This window comes from Anolis carolinensis, chromosome 3 (assembly GCF_035594765.1).
Source record: "Anolis carolinensis isolate JA03-04 chromosome 3, rAnoCar3.1.pri, whole genome shotgun sequence".
Classification (NCBI taxonomy): domain Eukaryota; kingdom Metazoa; phylum Chordata; class Lepidosauria; order Squamata; family Dactyloidae; genus Anolis; species Anolis carolinensis.
Genome location: NC_085843.1, coordinates 19,885,466 through 19,910,617, shown reverse-complemented (window position 1 = coordinate 19,910,617; position 25,152 = coordinate 19,885,466). Strand labels below are relative to the sequence as shown.

Here is a 25,152-nt window from a genome sequence, read left to right as displayed (position 1 = left end):
CATCCGGAATTTGGGGGACTTGTTTCTTGGACTACAACTCCCAGAGTCCCCCATCCAGCATGCTTTGCTAAATCAGATTTTACTTCCAGTGTATCTTCTACTGCTTACATTGCTAACAGTTTGAAGTAGTTCTGCAAGAAAGCCACACCAGAATTAATTATCCACTCCAGTTAACAAATCTATTAACAAGACCAGACAGGAATCAAAAACACCTGGGACAAGGAAGGAATTAAAGGAGATGTGAGACACTATCTAGAAGGGGAGGACATGGAGTAGAATCAATTATTGGTTCTTACAGAACTTAGGAAGCTGGAACCAGACTGAAATCAATAAGTCAAGACTGTAATTTGAGATTACTATTTCTGAAACTTTTGATCTACCCTTAAAAGTAACCATTGCAGTTTTGGAAACAGGGATGGACAACTTACGGTCCTCAAGATGTTGGACTGCAAGAACTATCATCCCTCACCACCAGGTATGCCAGCTGGAACTGAAGGGGTTGTAGAATGGATTCAGGCCACTTTAGCACTCGTATTCTAGACCTGCCACATTTCAGTATCAGGCTATGTGCTTATCTAATTTCTCCAATATTCTTATTAAATTCTTATCTCTTCCCCATAACTTCCAGGTCCAGATTTTGAAAAAAGGTTTAAATAGCAAGGTCAGAGTAGACCTCTCCTTTATACCTTAGGAAGAAGACCAGGATCACATCTAGTAGGCCGAGGAGATGTAAAGCAGAGAAATCGCCATCTCTAGGCCATAGGCAGACCTCCTAGGCCAGAATGTCCCAATCTTTGGTCTTCCAGGCGTTTTGGACTTTAGTTCCATCCAGAAGCTTAGCCAACAGAAATTCCAGGTGCTGGAGGACCAAAGATTAAGAATCACTGTCCTTGGCTAAGTAATCTCACCCAAGATATATTGAAACCTTCTGCCAGCCTCTCAACCTCTCCAAGCAGCTAATTGTTGACATGTTCTGGTTAAATGTGCCCAAAAACATTTTGACATGCTCCCCAATAAGTGAAGCCCATGATGGTGTTGTGGATAACTAGGACTGAGAATAAAGAGTTCCCTTTCATGGGGAAATGTCAACCAGGGATTTGCTGGTCAAGGAACCAATCAGCTGGTGGGACAATCCCCAGGCAGGGATATTTTTTGTGAAGACAATGCAAAAGCAATGATAATGAGTTTTTGATCAGCTCATCTGTCCAGTCCCATACTTAACTAAGGTGTGAGGCTCTGGAGACAAAAGGTGATGATCTTGGCAATCAAGGGTAGGGTTTTCAATAAAAAGGGTAAACAAATGTACTTACTTGGATTGTCTCTTTCCGTAGTCAGCAATCTCTCAGCTCACGTGGACCATTTAACTAAACAAATATTTGCTGGTTTATCTGGTCTGACACGGAAACTATCTCTTCATATACACATACGATGGATTATGATGATTGGTCTGACTGGGAACAGCCAGAGGGATTTGCCCAATCTTTCCTGCTCGAGAAATGTCTCGACATGGATACAAAAGGTGATTGTCTCTGGTCTATGCCTTGCTACATTTTATGAGGAAATTGATACATTTTATATAATAAAGAATTGATACAATTTATACACAAGGATATAAATTAGGAAAAAAGGTTAAATAAATACACTTTATTAAAGGGTTGGAACGATAGAGTCTTTGTGGGGAAGACACTGCCACCGGTCCGCTCCCAACCTCCAATGCTTAGGAATTGCAAAAGTTTGAAAAAGTCTTGGAACAAATTATTAATACTATATATTTTTTGGGTTGGGGGCGGTATCATGTTTTGATAACAGTGGAAGACTGACCCATCATTGCAGTTGCCACTCCTCTATATTATGGCTGGGTTCCCATCAAAAGTAAGTCCTTTATAGGTGTTATTAATTTCTCCTGAGTTTCTTCCAAGCTGTGAACTTCTTATAGGCAGGGAATTTCATTTTTTGAGGAAAAGGGAAAAATCCAAAACTGGACCCCACATGCAAGCAACCATTTGAAATACAGTCATGCCTCCACACTTGTGATCGATTCGATTATTCATGGATTTGATTAATATGATTTCTCTAGAAATCTCTAGGTCTTCCAACGCCACTCTATAGACAACTAAGTTGACTATAGGGTGGTGCTGGAAGATCTAGAGATTCCTAGTAAGGTGTTATCTCAGGTTTAAAAAGTTTCATTTTTAAAAAATTCTCCTTTTCCCCATTTTCCTGAGGGTCTGCGCCCGTAACCCCAGCAAACGTGGAGTATTAACTATAATGCAGTACAGTATCCCACTGCCTTCTTCAGGTCATTCACTTTTTTTGTGCAACAGCCCCAAGAAACTGTGCTGCAGAAATATTTATTCATTTCCTTTGGTTTAAGATCTACCTTTGGCCACTCTTGGCAGAGATAACCTTAATTACTTGCTGGCTTCCATAGTAACTAATAGGGGGGTTCTTTTGCATTTAATAGTGGAGGAATATGAAGCCTTTACTTTTCTATTCTGGGAATGGAAAGACACCAATTAATGAGAAATCATGTTAACTCTCCCCCACCCACTCTCTATGCATGCAGTAGTTTAAACTGAAGGAGCAGTTTGGAAAGCGTGAGCTTTTATGGACACAGTTAACATCTTTCTACTAAAAGATCATGTCCATGGAACCTTACCCCAGAAATATCTTCATCACTGTTACTCTCAGAGATGCTACTGGGTTCCTTCTATATACCCTCCAATATTCCATAGATCAGTGGTTCTCAACCTGGGGTTCCCAGATGTTTTTGGCCTTCAACTCCCAGAAATCCTAACAGCTGGTAAACTGGCTGGGATTTCTGGGAGTTGTAGGCCAAAAACATCTGGGGACTCCAGATTGAGAACCACTGCCATAGACGAAAATTGAGGCATGTATGGCCAATCAATGTGGGAGTGACCAAAGTTGTAAATCAGGAGGAACAGATTAGCAAAGAAAAGCTTCAGCAGATTGCTTTTGCCTGAGCCTATTGGGAAGAGCAATATTCAGCCCTTTCTATTTTCTACGAATGGATTAAGTATTTTATTATACTGTTTTAAATGTATTTATTGGATTGTTTTAAATTGATTGTTTTAATTGCTATGTTTTATTTTTGTACTGTATTCCGGCATTGAATTTGCCAGATTGTGAGCCGCCCTGAGTCCCTTCGGGTGAGAAGGGCGGCATAGAAATGATGGAAATAAATAAATAAATACTTCCTGCTGAGTTAACAGAGTGAAGATTAGGTTTACACTTTGAACTAAGTTTGCAAAAGTAAGTGAGAGAAGAAATGAGAAACTGAGACATTTTAAAAGCAGCTGAAAACAGTGAACAACAGACGTTAAATTGCTTTGTCAAACTACAGCTCACAAGATTCCATAGTGCTGAGCCATAGCAGGTAAAATTATGTCAAAGTGCATTAATTCTACAGCATAGATGTATCCTAGGTCCTCCAGCTTGGCTCTATGGCTGACTTTCTGTTTGTAATTGACCATATACAATCACACTGAAAGACCTACAGATGCCTAGAAAGGTGTTGTCTCTAGAAATCTCTAGGTCCTCCAGCAGGACCAGAGGAAATTCACTTTAGAGTCACACTGGAGGATATAAAGATTCATACAGAGAATCTTTTAATCAATCAGTGATTAATCAAATTTGCAAAAGTTAAAACTGCAAATGTGGAGGGTCAACCGTACTTCCAAAATCAGGTGACAGTGGGTGCACTGGTTATTTAAATACGCAAGACCTGCTACAGAACATGTTTGGAAAGCCTTTTAGGGTTGGGATTCCCCCATTGCTTGGTTCTCTTAGCAGGATATGGGCCGTGTGTGCAGACGCAGGGAATTCTGCACATCTGCTAATCACACCGAAAAGCCCCAGCCGTTCAGTGGGATGGGCTGTGTAGGAACTTGGGATTGCAAACAATCAGCAGGCTGTGCCGCGTAATCTCCCTTCCTTTAAATCTGCCATGCAGGATGTCGAAAAGGCAAAATCGAATGGCAGCAGGCACATTTTTGAAGGATTAGGCGCTTCCTGTGCACGGTTGTGTGTGTGTTAATATTTTAAGCTGACTTCTAAATCGGGTAAACAATGCATCTCTTGCCCTAGTAGGATGGTGTTGAGTGACCTCTTTTACATGCCTGATTATCCCGTCAACATTTATAATGCCTTTGATATTTCTTTCTCTTATTGGGATTGGATCAGTTTAAGCGGTTGCGTTACTCCCCTGCTCGGCTTTGCCGTACTCTCGGCTTCACATCCCCTGGTAATATATGTTGACATTAATTTCTGTAGATTTAGCAGCGAGGGATTGTTAATTTATTCATGGTTGAAAGGGATCTGAAATGGGGGGGAAAAGAGTTCTCTAGGACAAATGGGGGCGGGGGAGAAGACACATCTCCGATGGCAGGGAAGGCTGCTCTTTCATGCCTATTTGTTTCACACAGAGGAATGAATGCCCGGTTGTGATTAACAGTTTTGACCTATTTAAAACTGCACTGTTCTTCCCTGTTCTTATTTTGCTTCTTGGACAAAGTGAACCACACATCCCATTTTATAACCCGTCAGCTGTAGTGTTTGCCTTAACCGATACCCTTATTGCATGCCAGCGACTGGAATCAACACTACAAGGAGACATTTCTATGGTACTTTGTGGCAGAGATTATGATTATAGACAAATCTTTTGTGTCTGCAATTTAAACTGGCCAGCCCTCCCTAAAACAAACATACAAAATTTTCCCCACCACTTAATTTAATTTAATCTGATTTATTAAAAGAATTCAGTTCTGGTTATTATTCCACCATGGATCATTAAGGATCAAAATTACACAGATATTTAGAAGAGCATCCTCTTTACATTCTTTTTGTAATTGAGTGGTAAATACAGATTATTTTGGCAGCAAATAGAAAAACTATAGAAATATATATTATTTCTTTAATCAGTAATTGTCCACTAGAATCACAGTGGGTTCATTGTGTATGTTCCTTTCTCTCTCTCCCTCTCCCTCTCTCTCTCTCATATTATTATACACACTCTTCTTGAAGAATCCTCCTTCCCAATTTCAGTTCTAACAAACCATCTGTTGCTCACTGAATTTAGTTGTTCTAAAACAAATCACAATTTTTGGCCAAGATTACAGTTCGAAAGCATTGCTTCTTTTATACTAAAACTTCCAGAATCACTTGGTTTGCACAGAATAATCAAAACAAAGAACTAGAGGAAATATATTTCTAATTTATCTAGGGGTGCTTCCAGATAGCATGAAATCATAGGTTTTAGTCGGGGACCAAAAAAACAGGGACCTGTTGGTCTTGGGATTTCTGCCTCTGTCGTCCACACTTGCTGCTTTGTTCTGGGATTTTGCAACCCCCAAGATGGCCACCATGGGACGTCCGTCAGAAGTTTCAGCAGATTTTTTTTTTTGAAAAAAATTTAAGATGCGAATATGGAAATAATTGTTTAAGTTCTGTTCCTGGGTTATGGAGGCTGCGTGGCCATCTGTGCAGACACGTTTTCTAGTGTACTTGTGGCATGGAACAGAGTGATGTTCCTGGGTTATACATGTCTGTTCCTGATTACTGTTGTCATAAAAACATGGGGAAAGTTTATTTCATGGCAAAACCTTTGTCTGTGTGTCACAAACTTCATTAAACATGTGGCGAATGAAGTTTCTCTTGCCAGGATAAAGTTCACGCCCTCTAGTCAATTGTTGCCATGTTTTTAGGATACAACCAATTGGGAACTGACCTGTATAACCCGGGAACAAACCAACATTAAAAATCCCATATTTTCTGAGTGTAGGGACATACAGATTTGAATATCCACATTTTCTGGCCAGAAGCGGGATTTTCCCACACTTGAAAATCTCATGTTTTTTGGCCTTTATAGCAATTGCTCCCATGTTTTTGGGTGACATCATTTGACCACCCTCCATTTTGAAGTGGGAGCTCCTGGGATAAAGGTAGTGTCTGGACGGGCCCTAGGAGAAGTAAGATGTAAGAGTCATAAACTCATAGGCAAGGTTGTTGCTGTTGTGTGCCTTCACGTTGTTTCAGGCTTATGGCGACCCTATCAGTTTTGGGTTGCTGTGAGTTTTTTGGACTGTATGGCCATGTTCCAGCAGCATTCTCTCCTAATGTTTCACCTGTATCTGTGGCAAGTTATCTTCAGAGGTTCCTATCAGTCTTGTTGATATGATTTGTTCAGAGGTGGTTTGCTTTTGCCTTCCTCTGAGACTCAGAGGGTGTGACTTGCCCAAGGTTTCCATGGCCAAGCCAGGATTCGAACCTTGATCTCCAAAGTTGTAGTCCAACACTCAACTACTACACCACAGCTGATCTACACGCCAAGGTGGTGCTTGGATTAGGGGTTCATAGCATTGTACATTGAATTATAGAGTTGGAAAAAACTCCTAAAAGTCATTTAGTTTAATGCTCTCAGTGCATTTTGTCAACATCAATGATCAGTGTAGGGCCAGTGCTGCAGGAGTACATATGCAGTATCTTTGATATATAGCTGCCCAGACTTTGTTTAAGTTTTCCCAGTAGCTATCCACCACCAATTGTGTTCTCACTGGCATTTCTCTCAATGTATATACACTACAAGCATGACCGTTTAATTTTCCCTCTACATAAAATAGTTGTATTAGTTAGTGTGTAACCGAAAGCTTGTATGGATCACATGCACAGTAGTAAAGACAGTAGTCTCATAATCACCATCTTGGGAACTGTGGTCAATCAGATATCTGTTTTACTTGCTCCAAGTAAAAACCAGCAAGCAATTCCTTCCTTCACTACCATTAGCACCAAATTAATGAAGTAAACATTAAGAAAAGCAAAATGTGCTGACAGGGATATGAGTTTTGTTGCCTGGAGACTTCCTTCATGCACAGAGTATTTTGTTTTAGCAAAAGGAAAATTAAAATAATTAAGGGGGGATCAGATATACTTCACGAGGTTACATGGGACATATGATAGAAGAAATGAAGAAAGTCCCCCATTATTATAGAACACAAACTGCACCATTCTCGTTACTGCTCCATACTCTCCTGCATTTCACAGGTGAAAACAGGGACACATCTGGGCAAACAGCATCAGGGTATAGTCAAGATTATTGTTATTAACTGCCAACCTATGGGGATGCCTGTGGTTGTAGCTGTAATGTTCTTTAACCTTCTCTGGCAAATAAAAGTGGTGTCATACTACACTAATTCAGCAGTGCAGATGCACTCTAAGTCTACTTCCACAGTCTTCACTTCATGCATCTGAGGAAGTAAACTTGGACTACAAATGCATACGCTACCAACTTCATTCTCTTGGTTAGTCTCTGTTACAAGATTCCTTTGAATCTTACAAGGTGGACCCGTTTCAGCTTTTTTGCAGAGTTTTAATAAGCTGTCCAGAATGTTGAATCTGATTCCTTGGATTCAGAGTCAGACATCAGAAAGAATTCACTAGTCTGGGAGGTCATCAGCAGGCACTGCCTATGTGTGAGTGTTCAGCAGATGTAAACTCATATTAGATACATTATTACAAATGTAATACCTCACAACCTCTGAGGATGCCTGCCATAGATGTGGGCAAAACGTCAGGAGAGAATACTTTTGGAACATGGCCACACAGCCCGAAAGACATACAACAACCCAATGTTTTGAAAACTTGACAGCATACATTTCCATGTAGAACAGTGGTTCTCAACCTGTGGGTCCCCAGATGTTTTGACCTTCAACTCCCAGCAATCCTAACGGCTGGTAAACTGGCTGGGATTTCTGGGAGTTTTAGGCCAAAACACCTGGGGACCCTCAGGTTGAGAACCACTGATGTAGAAGCTTTGTTTAGGTTTCCAGATGGTCAAAGGTTGAGGTAGAAGACAGTTCAATATAAGGCTCTTATAGATAACTTCATCGTTCCCTTTGTTGTGAACCATTGATAGAAGAGGTTGTTATAATATCCACCATGGATAAACCTTCGTTCAGGGCCAGAATGAGTTCTGTGGAGGCCTTAAATATGTCAAGTTTAAGAAGCTTCATATCATAAACTTCCAAAATGTGATTCTAATTTATGTCTTTGTAATTTAGCTTGTGTGTTTATCTGCCACTGTGTTCAAGCTTTTAATTTCAGCACCAATTTTATAGCCACCACATTCAAATAAGAATTAATTATAATGATATTTTTGAATACCTGCTAAAAGTTTTCTTCTGTTTGTTCCAGCTCCAAGGTTCTTTGAAGAGAAAGCTGGTGGTGAATCTCTCGCCAGCCAACAATAAAAGATCAAATGGCATTGCTGACAACGCCTTCCTTGACATTAAGAGGGTCCGTGTTGGGGACAATAACCTTTCTGCAGGACATGGACACTGTGGTAACAATTGCCAGAACCCCTCGGTGTTAGGAGCCTTGACAGTTGGCCAAGGTTCTCAGAGGGTCAACAGTCCAACAAACAGTACCCACTCAAATGCCAATGGGATGTTTAACTTGACACTAAAGGAGGTAAAGAAAGAACCAGGAGAGACCTACTCTTGCAGCAAACACTCAGATAATCAAGCGTCCCAGGGCCATCCTTTTCCTAACAGATACGGAGAAGACATGGGAGAACAGCTGATGGACCCAGAACTTCAGGAACTATTCAATGAGCTGACGAATATTTCTGTGCCACCCATGAGTGATCTTGAACTTGAAAATATGATAAATGCCACCATCAAGCAAGATGAGCCATTTAACATTGACCTCGGGCAGCAGATCCCGAGAACTCCCCCTGCCAGATCTACATCATTGCAGATGGATAAGATGGTGATCAAGCAAGAATATTCACCCACGATGAACCAGGCTTCAGCTGGGTCACCCCAAATGAGGCCTTCCTCTACGGGTCCCCCTTTCACCATGTCAACTGCTGCTATGTCCACCTCATCTCCAATTCCTTCAGTGCCTCAGACTCAAACCACTCCATCTCAAGCACCATCAATTCCCAACCGACCAATGGGCAGCTGGCAGGAAGTCTCCCATGCCCAGCAGTTGAAACAAATAGCAGCCAACCGTCAACAACATGCCATGATCCAGCAATGCCAGCAGGGTCAACCGTCCTCCTGGCCCACTTTGTCACCTGCAGAGCCTCCCCCTGGATCGTTTGTCCAGGAAAAAATGGCCAACCCTCCTTTTCATCAGCAGCAGTTCAACCCGCAGAACTCGGGAGTACCTGCAAATGGGAATCTGCCAAAAGGAATGAATAACTACATCTACCGGGCAAATGCCCTATCCCAGGGAGGCTCTGTCAACACCATGATGCAGCGAAAGACTCAGGACCTCAGCAGAGGTTATATCAGCAACAGTCAGTTGCCGCTGGAGGAGCCTCAGAACAACATCAAGCCTTTGTTTCACTTCAACTCTGAACAACCAAGCCAGCAAATGCCTTCCGTTTTGAGCTCCCAAAACAAGCCTTCGATTCTGCACTATGCACAGCAGCAGCAGCAACAACAACAGCCTAACTCAGTAGCTGTCCAGCCGCAGACACAGCAGCAACAATCAACACAACAGCAGCAACAATCTACCCAGCCTCTTCAAAGACCACCAAATGTTTCCTTAGCTTTGCAGCAAAAAATTATGCTCCAGAAAATGCTGCAGAATCAGCCCCTGTCAAGACAGCAGTATCCTGTTCCAACACAGCACCAACTGGTAAGGTTTTTTTCCCTAGTACAGAATATTTTAGGTAATGATAATTTGTTGATTGATGAAGTGTTACCTGTACTATTCAACTGTAGTTGGCTGATGCTACTTGAACTGTTATGGCTCCATCCTGTGGGATGTGTAATTTGTTGAGGTGGTTAGAACTGCAAAACTCAAGATCTCATAGGGAGGAGTCATGACAGTCAAATTTAAAAAAAAACTTTATCTGTGTAGTGTACAACTTACAGGACTAAACGATTGAGACCACTGATAAATCTCTGAAACATTTGGAAAAGCAGACTGAGAAGCTCTGTTTACGATAATTTAGATCAACCCCCTGTATACTCCCCCCCCCCTTTTATGTGCAGGAGAGGTATCTGTGGTTTCATTTATCCACATCTGACAAAATATGCCCTCTGGACCCAGGCATTTTCAGGTCCTCCAGTGTGACACCATGGTATCATTTTAAAAGATTCACTATTCATAGTTTTGTGTATCCATGAAAAATCTGGGAATGTATCTCCAACGGTTATGGGGGCTGTGCTATAGTTCTAGATTCTGGTTATATGAGTGCATGTTGTCCCTTTTTTCAAATTTGGTAGGCAGCCCTGCTGTGTTTGTGGCCCTTCCTACTAATCCCGCTGTAGAAGCTGTGGATATCCGCTCCTTGACAGTACACTTGCACATAGAGTTGCCAGACTGAACTAGCAAATCCTGGATCGAGAAAATATATAAAGTTCCATCAGGAGGAATTACGGCATTTCTCCTCCCCCATCCTCCAAAACCCACATTTTAACCAACACAGCAACCCTAACACATCTGTTTATTGGATGATGGAAGGGGCAGATTGGTGTAGAATTGCTTAGCTCCATTCCTGTAGCTCAGTGGTTCTCAACCTGTGGGTCCCCAGATGTTTTGACCTACAACTCCCAGAAATCTCAGCCAGTTTACCAGTTGTTGGGATTTCTGGGAATTGAAGGCCAAAACATCTGGGGACCAAAAGGTTGAGAACCACTGCTGTAGCTTATTGATTCTCAAACTGTAGGCCTCCAGATGTTTTGAACTTCAACTTTCAGAAGCCTCAGCTGCCTTGACCAATCATTAATGATTCTTAGAGCCGAAGTCCAAGGAATTTCTTGATCTGTCAATGTGACTCAGGCTCCTTCTACACTATCAGATAAAATCCAGATTATCTGATTTGAACTGGATTATATGAGTCTAAATTGCCATATATTCCAGTTCAAAGCAGATCATTTGGATCATCTGCTTTGATATTCTGGATTATATGGCAATGTAGAATGGTAACTCCTGGTGAAAGATAATCATATCAATTGGTGTTTGGCTGTTAGGAATTGTAGGAGTTGAAGTCCAAAACATCTGGAGGGCCAAAGTTTGCCCATGCCTGCGTTAGCCTCAAGAGCCTGTGACGGCACAGTATTGCAACAGCTGTCTGCTTGGCATCTTCAGTGACTGGTTTTGATAAAAAGACATGAAGCTTCATTTTAGAGGTCATAAGGCAAAAGTTAGGGAACATACAACCGTCCAACTGTTATTGGCCTTTGCCATAAAAGATTGTTGTGTAACATAATTTTCAGTATAAGTATGTAGATTTAGTTTGCAGTGGAAGACCTAAAAATTCCTAGAGACATCATATTAGCCAAATCAGTGAGCAATCAAATCTGCAAATGAAGAAAACTAACAATTTAAAACGACTTTAAAATATTTTTGAGAAAATGTATTTCCAAGAATATATTTTATGTTACATTAGCTCCACTGATGTAATGTATGTTACTGACATAATAAATGTTATGTCAGCTGTACTGGCTGCCAGTCCACTACCATCACAATTCAAAGTGTTGGCTTTAGTCTATAAAGCCCTAAACGGTTCCGGCCCAGCTTACCTGTTCGAACGCATCTCCCTCTATGAACCACCTCGGAGGTTAAGATCTTCTGGGGAGGCCCTGCTCTCAGTCCCACCTTCTTCGCATGCGCAGCTGGTGGAAACAAGAGGCAGGGCCTTCTCAGTGGTGGCCCCTCAGATTTGGAAATTAGTGAAATTAGATCAGCACCCTCCCTCTTGCCCTTCAGAAAGAAAGCAAAGACATGGCTATGGGACCAAGTCTTTGGTCAGTAAAGTGATGCAGTGCAAGAAATGAATAAGGAATACAGTAGAGTCTCACTTATCCAAGCTAAACGGGCCGGCAGAACCTTGGATAAGCAAATATCTTGGATAATAAGGAGGGATTAAGGAAAAGCCTATTAAACATCAAATTAGGTTATGATTTTACAAATTAAGCACCAAAACATCATGTTATACAACAAATTTGACAGAAAAAATTGTTCACTACGCAGTAATGTTATGTTGTAATTACTGTATTTACGAATTTACCACCAAAATATCACGATATATTGAAAACATTGACTACAAAAATGGCTTGGATAATCCAGAAGCTTGGATAAGCGAGGCTTGGATAAGTGAGACTCTACTGTATGTGCAATTGACAATTGTAATGGCTTCGGATAACAATTTTGGATTATGTGATTTTAATGTTTATACTAAGTTTAAATTATTATTATTTATTATTAAACTTTATTTGTACCCCGCTAGCATCTCCCGAAGGACTCGATGCGGCTTACAAAGGCCAAGGCCTCAACACACAATATAACAATACAAAACAAAAGGCAAATTAAAAACAATTAAAACAGTATAAACAACAAGCAATAGACAATACGCTAAAACACAATAAAAATTCTATGTTTTAATGTTTAAATGTTTGTTTATGTCTTGTGTTTTAATATGGTTGATGGTTTTTAATTTATAGTGATATGTTATTGTTTGGATATTATGCTTTGGTTTTCACATGTGTGTTTGGCATTGCATTTTGCCATTACAGCAGAGTTTCGCTCATCCAACTTAAAGGGCCGGCAGAACGTTGGATAAGTGTAAATGTTGGATAATAAGGAGGAATTAAGGAACATATTAAACTTCAAATTACATTATGATTTTACAAATTAAGCACCAAAACATCATATTTTAGAACAAGTTGTCAGAAAAAGCAGTTCAATACACAGTAATGTTATGTAGTAATTACTATATTTACAAATTTAGCATCAAAACATCGCAATGTATTAAAAACATTGACTACAAAAACACTGACTACTAAAAGGCAGACTGCATTGGATAATACAGAATGTTGGATAAGCGAGACTCTACTATATTATGTTGGAAACTGCCTTGAGTCCTCCCAGGGGTGAGAAAAGCAGTGTAGAAATGCAGTAAATACATAAATAAGTGCTGCTGTAGAGATTGATTCTGTGATTTCATGTTTCCCCGAAAATAAGACAATATCTTATATTAATTTTTGATCCCAGATGTGCTAGGTCTTATTTTCAGGGAGTGTCTTATATTTGGCAATACAGAAAAACCTCTACTAGGTCTTATTTTCAGGGGATGTCTTATTTTCTGAGAAGCACGGCAGTTGTTTCGTACATATTTTTTCTGTATAGGAAAAAGCATGTGCTGTGCAGAAAATAGTTTTTATATGTGGAAATTCTATATGTTATTTTGAACAGACTGTCTACTGGGAAAAAGTACTGTAATTGTGGATTTATTCTCTGCAAAAATTACATGTTGGTGATTTGCACAGAAAATACAGATTGGAATTTGGACACAGTCTGTGTTGTATAAGTTTACAAATAGTTAGTTATATAGAAAGGAACCCTGTTCACAAATGGAGAAGATGCACAATGGGACATGGGGAAGAGTGATCCAAACCCCACTGGGCTTTACCAATGGGCATCAGTCCCTTTATGCATTGATCCTGATGAACATTACTTCCATTGTGCATTAGTCCTGATACACAGTGGTCACTTTGCTGGCTCATCTACGCAGTGAAATAACAGCAGCCTCTTGCTGAATACAAATGTTGCTCAATCCATGCAATCTCCCAATTAGAATTTCCTATGCAGAAAATAATATTTATATGTAGGCATATTATTTCCTGTATACAAAATGCTATTTCTCATGATAATTTTGTTCAGAACTAGTCCCAAATTCTGAAGAGTCTTTCAAAACTGGTTTCCGAAGACTTTCTTACAGCAGGAGGATAAATGCTAAAATTACTCAGTGAAATTGCTTCAAGAAGAAATTCATCCCTTGTGCAGATAGATATTACAAAATTTGAGTGTATTAAAAAAAAACACTGTTAGTTAATTATATAAGCTCCTGAGGCCTTGAAGCCTCCCCCTTTCTTGGCAGAAGCCAGAGCATAGCAAAAAACACTCTGTGTTATTTATTACCAGTTGGTGTGATGCTAGACTGAGTTTGTTTAACTCACAAGGAGATTATGTAAAGTCTCCAGATGAAAGGACTTGTTATTGTTGTTTTAGTTTTAAAGTAAGGATAGTCTAGCTTGAGGTGTGTATGTCTGGTGTATATTGAAGGGCCTACTTTGGAAATCAGCTTAGTTACATTGCAATGGAGCTGAACCATCACATTCCAGAATTTGGTCCATTCCTTTAAAAAGGGGAAAATATCTGGGATATGTCTGGTAATAGATCTATTTAGTGTTCCTCCACACAACCATTACCAGTTTCCTTCTGTTATATGTATGATTTTTTTAAAAACTGAACATAGCCCCAAAGTGCCACAGCAGACAAAATTAGTTTTAACATTTTTTTTCCAGACACAATAGCAATCTCCAGGCAATCTGTCAGCACTAGGAATGATAATGGGAACATCTCATCGTTTTGGAAGCTGGACAAGTCCTGATTTTCTTGTGTTGTTAAGTTTGCAGCAAGAGATTGCTGAAAACAGCATTCATGCCCACTCCGAAGGACCCCCAGGGTTTCTACTAAGAAAGATGGAAGAAAGCCAATGTGACAAAATTGCCTCCCAGTAGGGAACAGAACAGTGGCCACACAAACATTTGGGAATCGATGTCCTACCCAGAGCTTGGAAACATTGGCTGGAACTCAGTGAGAAACTTGCATCTGCAGGAAATAAAATGGAGTAGTTTCTCAATGTTGGTATTTAGCAAGGGAGCTGCCATGCTTTTAATGGCATCAGGAAGCCAGTAAGTAACTAGTGCACAAGACCAATGTACAACGAGACTGACGTGTATCAGGACATTCTTGCCAGTATCCATGTACACACCTTCACAATTTATTAACAGAGTTTCTTAGACCTCTGCCGTGTATTTAAGAGTATGTTTAGTTACTTAAAGGAGCCCCGGTGGTGAAGTGTGTTAAAGCACTGAGCTGCTGAACTTACAGACCGAAAGGTCCCAGGTTCAAACCCCGGGAGCGGTGGGAGCGACCGCTGTTAGCTCCAGCTTCTGCCAACCTAGCACTTCAAAAACATGCCAATGTGAGTAGATCAATAGGTACCGCTCTGGCGGGAAGGTAATGGCGCTCCATGCAGTCATGCCGGCCACATGACCTTGGAGGTGTCTACAGACAACGCCAGCTCTTCGGCTTAGAAATGGAGATGAGCACCAACCCCCAGAGTCAGACATGACTGGACTTAACGTCAGGGGAAACCTTTACCTTTACCTTAGTTACTTAATATAGACCGTGTTAGAAAATTCTGGCTATTGCTTTTTGAAATTGCCGAAATGCCCCAACTGGCATGGTTATTAGACAGGTTGGTTGAAGAATTCTTGGAGTTGTCATCTAAACAAAAACATCTTTCAGTGTTTACCCTTTAGTGTTCCTCCTGTGTTCTTTGACATTGAATCAGGACCATGCTTAGGGAATGGAGAGCACCATTTTCTTGAACTAATTTGTTCCTATCAGGCTGCTGAAAAGAGTGTTGCCAGATCTATCATCATTGTTGTGTGAACACTGCCTCCCTAAAATAAACCCTGTTCAAATATTACTTATTGGCAAGAGGGACCGTTAAAAAGTCAAGCTGTCTGTACTCTGTAGCATTGGCTCAGCTTTTCCTGTTTGGTCTCAGCATTTTGAGAAGAATAAATAGAGGAGATGGAACAAGGAGAGTATTGTCTCCTAGCTGCCGATGCCACCACAGTCCTCACCTTAGAAGAACCTTTGACTTACTGTTGTCACTATGGTAATGTTGCATTTGCAGCATAAAATGAAGCTTATATAAAAGGTTACAAATTCCACAAGCTAAGGCTAGTATCCTGATAGTGGATTGCTATAAAGAACAATAGAGCAATCAACCCTAAAATCTCCCTTGCTTTACTTACTTAGGTAATCCCTCGTTGTCCGAGGATGATGGCCTTCCAAGTATAGTGTCTTGGCGGTGGGTACATAGGTGACTGTGGAGCCCTATTCTTGCCCCGCATGTTCTTCCACACTGAGGATATCAGTTTCCAGGTGGGAGGTGGTCCCGGTCAGAGTTGACTTGATGCGCCTTCCTCTTGGTACGTTTCTCCCTTTTGCCCTCCATTCGTGCCTCTTCAAATTCCACAACACTGCTGGTAACAGCTGACCTCCAATTAGAGCACTCAAGGGCCAGGGCTTCCCAGTTCTCAGTGTCTATGCCACAGTTTTTAAGGTTAGCTTTAAGCCCATCTATAAATCTCTTTTTCTGTCCACCAACATTCCATTTTCCATTCTTGAGTTGGGAGTATAGTAACTGATTTGGGAGACAGTGATCGGGCATTCAGACAACGTGGCCAGTCCAGCGGAGTTTTCAGGGCTCTTCTGACAACTAATTCGTGAGTAAAGTGTATACATATATGCACATAATGATGGTTTCTCATTCTCCCTGACTGGTACCATGTCTCACTGCTAAAGAAAATGAGATTCAGGAGCAGGCTGACATGCAAGCTTGTTCCCTGACTTCTTAAACACTTTTATAGAAAATTATTTCTCTGCCATGAATGCTTATTAGCAGCGTGTTTTCTTAATAAGCGTTGCCAGAGAGACTCAGTTAAATCAAGGAAACATAAGTGTACTGTTTGTGAAAAGCAGTTGTAGCTGCCTGCAATTTGTAGGTTTCCATAAATGAATAAACTGTATTTTATTTCTCTATAATTTTCCTGCTCTAAAATCTCCAAACCCACTTTGGGACACAACTTTTCAGCTACTGTTTTCTAAAAGTAAGAGGGTTGTTTCTCTGTTTCCCACAAGTGTTCTGTGTCCATTAGCTATTTTTTGCCTTCTGCCTTTGGGGCAAAACTAGAAAATTGGAAGAAGACTGCTTAGTTTCTTGGGAGAAGCAAGCAAGCCTCCACTCAGCTCGCACAATCAGCCTTAACTCAACAGACACAAGCACACCAGAACACAAGAGAACCCTAACAAAAGCTCAAGCAAATTTCTACTCAGTTCACACCATCAGTCTTAACCCAACAACAGACACAAGTTCACCAGAACACAAGAGAACCCTAACGAGCCCTCAAGCAAGCCCTCCTCTCAATTCACACTAAGCCCTTCAACCAGTGGTTCTCAACCTGTGGGTCTCCAGATGTGTTGGCCTTCAACTCTCAGAAAGCCTAACAGTTGGTAAACTGGCTGGGATTTCTGGGGGTTATAGGTCAAGCACCTGAGGACCCACAGGATGAGAACCACCACCTTAAGCAAACCTCCACTATTTCACACAATCAGCCTTGTTCCAACAGACACAAGCTCACTAGAACACAAACTAGCAAGCCCTCAAGCAAGCATTCACTCAGTTCACACATTTTTTGTGTGTGTCAGGAGTGACTTGAGAAACTGCAAGTCGCTTCTGGTGTGAGAGAATTGGCCGTCTGCAAGGACGTTGCCCAGGGGACACCCGGATGTTTGATGTTTTATCATCCTTGTGGGAGGCTTCTCTCGTGTCCCCGCATGGAGCTGGAGCTGATAGAGGGAGCTCATCCACGCTCTCCCCCGGTTTGATTCGAACCAACAACCTTCAGGTCAGCAACCCAACCTTCAAGTCATCAATCCTGTCGGCCCAAGGGTTTAACCCACTGCGCCACCGGAGGCTCACTCTGCCTCACTCCAACAGATACAAGTTCACAAGCACACAACAGAATCCTAATGAGCCCTCAAGCAAGCCTCCACTCAGTTTGCGCAAACAATCAGCCTTTCCCCCAACAGACACCACAGCCTTAACCCAACATGCTCTCCTAAATGACTCTGGGGTTGGAGAGATTTGACCCAATGGATGCAAGTTCACCTAATGCTGTCTGTTCCGTCACACTCGCTTTCTGAACACTTTTCCAGTGCAATCCTGTGTAAAGAAGGGCAAAAAGAAGAGTCCTGCCCTAAAATGGAATTTTCGTTCAGCTTCCTAATTTTTAGCATTGCAAAGTGTGAGGTATTAAAATCTGTTGACATCTAGAACTTCTTAATTTGCTGTTTGCAACATCCCCTTGATAAAATTTCCTGCCTATTTTTTTTTTGAGTGCTTAAACTCTTATTTCTAAATATTCCACTGAAATTGTACATTGCTGTGGTGAAAGAGATTTGGGGATTGAAGGGGGAATAATCATTTTAGGGGGCCAAATTGGATTCTTATTTGAAGAACAATGCCCTCATTTTGTCTCCCCATAGACACACCTACACCCCTGCCCCAATATAATTTGTTCCAGGAAAACCTTTACACGATATTGTCCCAGACTGTGTGAGTCACTTTGATTCTTGTTAATCCTTGCATTGTTTTATAAATGCCAGTAGCGGCTTGCAGATAAAGCCCAGACATTGAAACAGACATCAGTCTCCTCGGCGTTGGGGGTTGCATAATATTCCGCAATATTCTTTTTACGAGTTATGCGGTTTATAGAAAAGTATGAATTAATTGTTTTGGCTTTCTTTCAAAATCTTTGCATTGACAAACTTTTAAAGAAAACTTTCAGCTTTGAGTAAAAAACAATAGAAATAGAGGTTTGCAGGGATACCTGTGAAATAGCTTTTCCGTGTATTAAAGCCTCTAATGTGGACTTTGATAGCTACTACTGTCAACTAGAAAGTTCACCCCCTCTGAGAGTACATCTACACTGTAGAATTAATGTAGTTTGACACCAGAACATTGCCATGGAGATGTTGTAAGGTAGGTCTTCTCAGAGCTGGAGAAGGGAGAAAGCAGGCAGACAACACTGTATATGTATTGTCAAAGGCTTTCATGGCTGAAATCCCTGGGCTGCTGTGAGTTTTCCGGGCTGTATGGCCATGTTCCAGAAGCATTCTCTCCTGACATTTCACCTACATCTATGGCAGTTATTCTCAGAGGTTGTGAGGTGTGTAGGAAATGAGGCAAGTGGGGTTTATATATCTGTGGAAGGTCCAGGGTGGGAGAAAGAACTCTTGTCTGTTGGAGGCAGGTGTGAATGTTGCAATTGGCCACCTTGCTTAGCATTGAATAGCTTTGCAGCTTCAAATTCTGGCTGCTTCCTGCCTGGGGGAATCCTTTGTAAGGGGGTGTTAATTGGCCCTGATTGTTCCTTGTCTGCAATTCCCCTGTCTTCTGAGTGTTGTACTTTATTTCCTGACCTGATTTTAGAGTTTAAATACTGGTGGCCAGATTTTGTTCATTTTCATGCTTTCCTCTTTTCTGTTGAAATTGTCCACATGCTTGTGAATTTCAGTGGCTTCTCTGTGTAGTCTGACAAGGTGGTTGTTAAAGTGGACTACTTGCCTAGTTTCCAACAGACCTCACAACCTCTGAGGATGCCTGCCACAGATGTGGGTGAAACATCAGGAGAGAATGCTTCTGGAACATGACCATACAGCCTGGAAAACTCACAGCAACTCAACTAAGTATTTCCAACAAAGCATTTGTGCAGCAGTAGTCTAATGGCGAGCAAGCATAGGGTTGAAGGCAGGACCTAGATTTGGGTCATGGCCCCTAGACTAGTTGGCCCAGTTTGAGACACCTCTCTAGAACGGAGTAAATGATATACTTTGTCAATTATGCCTCTGTGTTGAGGGAGGGAGGGAGGTTTAACCCAGAATTACTCCATTAAGAACAGGAGCACTAAAGAAACCCATATATATCCATCAATCACCTTCTTTGTCAAGACTCCTTGAGTGAGTAATGAATGGCTCCTCTGTGTGAGAAAATATTCGGGCTACACCATAAAATTAGAAATGTGTTAATCTTGTATACCACACAAGCAGGGAGCATTAAGTACTATTAATGGACAGCGATCTCAAGAACTGCTGATGGAGCCACAGGAGTCTGGAGTGAGTGTCATGAAGGACACGTACCAAAATGCAGAATCGTGAGAATACGAGAGCAAATTTCATGACTCTGCACACTCCCCTCTTCCTAACACCAAAATTGAGGTTATTTTAAAAGAAACAAGCTCTATTTAAAGCAGGGCTCATCCAACTTTTTAAGCAGAGGGCCAGTTCACAAACCTCCAGACTGTTGTGGGGCCGGACTATAGTTTGAAAAAAACATGAATGAATTCCTATGCACACTGCACATATCTTATTTGTAGTACAAAAAAATGACAGAACAATACATATTTAAAATTAAGGACAATTTTAACCAACATAAACTTACCTGCTTTTGGCTGATAAGATAGTCAAATTAATTAGGATTGTTGTTGTGTGCCTTCAAGTCATTTCAGACTTAGGAAAGACAATCCTAAGTCTAAAGTTTAGGGCAGGGACTGGGTAATTGACCTTGGAGGACCACATCTGGCCCATAGACCTCAGTTTGGGAACCCCTGATCAAAAGGTTCCCAGTGTCATGGAATTTGAATGAGAAAAATCCAGTTAGACATTAAGTCTAGTCATGTCCAACTCTGGGGGTTGGTGCTCATCTCCATTTCTAAGCCAAAGAGTCGGTGTTGTCCTTAGTCACTTCCAAGGTCACGTGGAGGTATGACTGCATGGAGCGCTTTACCTTCCCACTGGAGCAGTACCTATTGATCAACTCACATTTGCATGTTTCGAACTGTTAGGTTAGCAGAAACTGGGGCTAACAGCTGGAGCTCACCTTGATCCCAGGATTTGAACCATCAACCTTTCGATCAGCAAGTTCAGCAGCTCAGTGGTTTAACCCACTGTGCTACCGGGGGTTCAGATCCTTATCTGGACCTCCAAAATGCACTATCTGGGTGTCTCACGAGAAGAAAATAGAGTATATATAAATATCATCATCATTCTTTCTGCTATTCTTAATATCATGTAGTGATGTAAAGTTTCCTTACTGTAGGATATGAACTTGGTAGTGTCAGCAGTTTTAAAACATAAGCAAGAACATACTTACAAGAAGTTGAAATTCATAACAACCAATGCTGAGCCCATCTACTTTAAAGGAAGCTCAAGGGACTCTGGTACTATTCCTGGATAACCTTTAGCCTTCTCTGTCAAGGAGTGCTGGTGCCACACCAATTTACAACACCCAGGATTCCATAGCATTGAAAATATTTTGTACAATTTATTTATTTATTATTTATTTACAACACTTCTACCCTGCCTTTCTTACCTGAAGGGACTCAATTGTATTAATGTTACCCAATACTTGCAGACCATACCACCAGACAAAGACTATATGTAGCCGAAACTTGTTGTGGATCAGGGTTTTATTTATTTATTTACAGTATTTATATTCCACCCTTCTCACCCCGAAGGGGACTCAGGGCAGATTACAATGAACACATATATGGCAAACATTCAGTGCCAACAGACAAACAGCATATATAGACAGACACAGAGGCATTTAACATTTTTTTCCAGCTTCACGATTCCGGCCACAGGGGGAGCTGTTGCTTCACTGTCCACTAGTGGCTGTACTTCCTCATTCCTTTCCTCGTGTTTTGCTGGCAGTTTTGTGATGTTGTAAATTGGTTAAATTAGCCTCCCGCATAAAGCGTACCTAAATTTCCCTACTTGACAGATGCAACTGTCTTTCGGGACTGCATAGGTCAACAGCAAGCCGGGCTATTTAATGGTCGGGGGCTTAACCCGACCCGGGCTTTGAACTCATGACCTCTCGGTCAGTAGTGATTTATTGCAGCTGGTTACTAGCCAGCTGCGCCACAGCCCAGCCCGGGTTCTACACATCCTTTACGAAGAATCACAAAAATAAACAAGAAAGTTTACTACATTGTGAATGCAACTACCATTCATCATACTGTGAATGCAACAGTTTGATTGTGATTTGTAACCACTTATCTGACATTTATATTCATTTATTGTACATAATACAGCATTTAATGATCTCTAATACATTGTTATTATTCAATCAGTGGGTACTTATCAATTAAACCCTTAGGAACCCATTTTTTCTTAGAGTACTTTCCATAGCATTGAGCCATGGCAGTTAAGGTGGTGTCAAACTAAATTAATTTTACAGTGTAGATGAACCCCTGGTTGCCTTTTGGGGCATTAATTCTACAGTGTAGATAAACTTTAGGGTATGTATTGACTGGGGAATTTGGAAGTTTAATGGGAAAAGTAGCTTTTCTGAGCTACTTTTTCCTAAGTTAAAAGGGCTGACTTGATCTTAGTCCTGCGAAATAATACCACTCAATTTTATGCACACGGTTATCCAGTGTCTGGGAACCGATGTTAAAATGAAGTGAATCGGTAAGTTCCCACGCTGTGTCTCCAACGCATGAAGACATGTGAAAAGATCATGTAGTCTTGGCTTTTAAGAATCCAGCATAAAGTCATCCTTGGCTGTTCCTGTTCTTTTTTATTGACTTTTTCAGTGCAACAACATCCCGCCAGAGTGTGTGTTTGTGTGTGTGTGTGTGTGAGGAGGTGGAGGATGGCTTTTGGGGACATTCCTTTGCCCTGCTGCACTAGCCAGTTTGTTCATGTATTGCTGAGGAGGAAAAATCTGGGAGGAAATGAGCCGAATGTATGAGAATGTGGGCCATCTCATGTTGAAGGGGAGGGGGTGCAAAAGCTGCGCTTCCTTCCATGGGAATGAGATCCTCCTGCCAAAATGAGATGCCTGAGGCTCCCTCGGGGACGGGGATCCGGCTTCCCATTGGAGGAAAGGACTGTGAGAAGCCCAAGCGGGCGGCAACAAAGATGTGAATTTGTGTCAGTGTGTGAAGGAGGAGGGCAGCCCTTTTGAAGGCAAGGCAGGCTGAGATAGAGATCAGGCTTTATCTCAAACGAAATACCCAGGTCCAGGAAGCAGCATTTGCAAAGCAGACAATTCTTTAAATCATAGAAAAGACCACAAGGGCCATCCAGTGCAACCCCATTCTGCCATGCAGGAATACACAATCAAAGCACCCCTGACAGATGGCCATCCAGAGGAGGAGACTTTATCACACTCCCAGGCAGCGTATTTCATTGTCAAACAGCTCTGACCATCAGGAAGTTCTTCCAAATGTTTATGTGGAATCTCTTTTCCGGCCATTAATCCATTTCTCCATTATGTCTTAGTCTCCAGAAGAGCAGAAAATAAGCTTACCGCCTTCTTCAATGTTACATCCTTTCAAATATTTAAACATGGCTGTCATAGAATCACAGAATAGTAGAGTTGGAAGAGACCTCATGGGCCATCCAGTCCAACCCCCTGCCAAGAAGCAGGAAATCTCATTCAAAGCACCCCCAACAGATGGTCATCCAGCCTCTGCTTAAAAGCCTCCAAGGAAGGAGTCTCCACTACAGTCCGGGGCAGAGATTTCCACTGCCAAACAGCCCTCACAGTGAGGAAGTTCTTCCTGATGTTCAGGTGGAATCTCCTTTCCTGTAGTTTGAAGCCATTCTTCCACGTCGTAGTCTGCAGGGCAGCAGAAAACAAGCTTGCTCCCTCCTCCTCCTTATGACTTCCCTTCACGTATTTGTACATGGCTATCATGTCTCCTCTCAGCCTTCTCTTCTGCAGGCTAAACATGCCCAGTTCTTTAAGCCGCTCCTCATAGGGCTTGTTCTCCAGACCCTTGATCATTTTAGTTGCCCTCCTCTGGACGCATTCCAGCTTGTCAACATCTCCCTTCAATTGCGGTGCCCAGAATTGGACACAGTATTCCAGGTGTGGTCTGACCAAGGCAGAATAGAGGGGGAGCATGACTTCCCTGGATCTAGATGCTATACCCCTATTTATGCAGGCCAGAATCCCGTTGGCTTTTTTAGCAGCTGCATCACATTGTTGGCTCATGTTTAACTTGTTGTCCACAAGGACTCCAAGATCTTTTTCACACGTATTGCTGTTGAGCCAGGCATCCCCCATTCTGTATCTTTGCATTCCATTTTTTCTGCTGAAGTGGAATATCTTGCATTTGTCCCTGTTGAACTTCATTTTGTTATTTTCGTCCCATCTCTCTAATCTGTCAAGATCGTTTTGAATTCTGCTCCTGTCTTCTGGAGTGTTGACTATCCCTCCCAGTTTGGTGTCATCTGCAAACTTGATGATTGTGCCTTCTAACCCTTCGTCTAATATCATGCCCCCTCTCAGTCTTCTTTTCTTTAAAGTTAAACATAACCAGCTCCCTAAGTTTCTCCTCATAGGGCTTGGCTTCCAAACCTTTGACCATTTGGCTTCCAGACCTTTGCCCCCTCTTTATCATCACCTTATCATCTGTTTTCAGCTCAAGATGCTTTGCTGCCTGAGTTGGAGAAGTAAATGACAGCTCCTATTTTCCTGAATCAATGCACAACAGTGCCCAAAGGCAACCTGCACACTCTAGTACTAAAAGCACAATAAGATGAATTTATTATATACTAGCTTGGGTACCTGGCATTGCCTGGGTTATTTGAAAAAAAAATCAATTTTTTTATTGTCCAAAGTGCATGAGGTTGTGGGTGAACTACAACTCACATCATGCCAGGTTAACCCCCAGAAACTCCATCAGGGGTTAAAGTTTGTCATGTTGGGCAAGTTTGCTCTCTAGATGCATCATCGGTGGGATTCGGTGTGCTCTCTGGCTGCAAGGTAAACTACAACTCCCACACAACTCCCCAAATCCCTCCAGTTTGTTCTGTTCATCATGGGGGTTCTGCATGCCAAATGTGGTCCAAGTCCATTGTTGGTGGGGGTCACAGTGCTGTGTCTTGGTGCAGGGTGAACCACAACTTCCATCATGTAGAGTCATTCCCCCAAACCCCACCAGTATGTTTAGTTCTTCAGTTCCGCTCTGTTTGCTGTGTGCCATAGGAAAGGGTAGGAAAGAGTTAAGGAAGAGGCAATGGGCAGGGTCATGCAAATTCCACACCAATGGAGACAGAAAGGAACACTGGGAAGTGTCTTTGGTGGAGGAAAAAAAAGAAAATCTAGGATGAAATTGTCCCCATGTGAAAGCCTTTACTTGGGTGGTGAGCAGTATGGTGTTTGTGGAGGACATTGGCAGGGTTCATGGACATGTTCATGGTGCCCACTATAATCTGCAATGTTCCTTGGAAAGGAGGGCCATTGGTGGCTCCTGAGCACTGAGAGTTGTAGCTCTTTGTGGCGGCAGGAGCCTGTCTGTGTAAATGGACACCCGTGCCACATACACACATACAGATTTTCACTTTTATTATGTGTATAGATAGATTTTATTTACTTTATCCTGCCTTTCTCCCAACATAGGGATCAGAGGCAGCTAACAATAAATATGATATAAGCACTCAGGTCTCTTTCTATCTCCA

General features: G+C 41.7%; 1 protein-coding gene and 1 non-coding gene across 3 annotated transcripts in view; both read left to right on the top strand.

Moving 5' to 3' along the window:
* The window catches only part of maml2 (mastermind like transcriptional coactivator 2), a 199,336-nt gene that overhangs the window by 135,292 nt on the left and 38,892 nt on the right, over window positions 1-25,152 (top strand). For both annotated transcript variants that reach the window (XM_003219310.4, XM_016992675.2), the window contains one exon: window positions 8,209-9,663. In XM_003219310.4, the coding sequence (XP_003219358.2) occupies window positions 8,209-9,663 (1,455 nt within the window). The remainder of the gene's footprint in view (window positions 1-8,208; window positions 9,664-25,152) is intronic.
* On the top strand, window positions 7,213-7,296 carry mir5426 (microRNA mir-5426). The gene has a single exon (NR_130026.1). It is a non-coding gene; the product is annotated as a microRNA mir-5426 (primary transcript).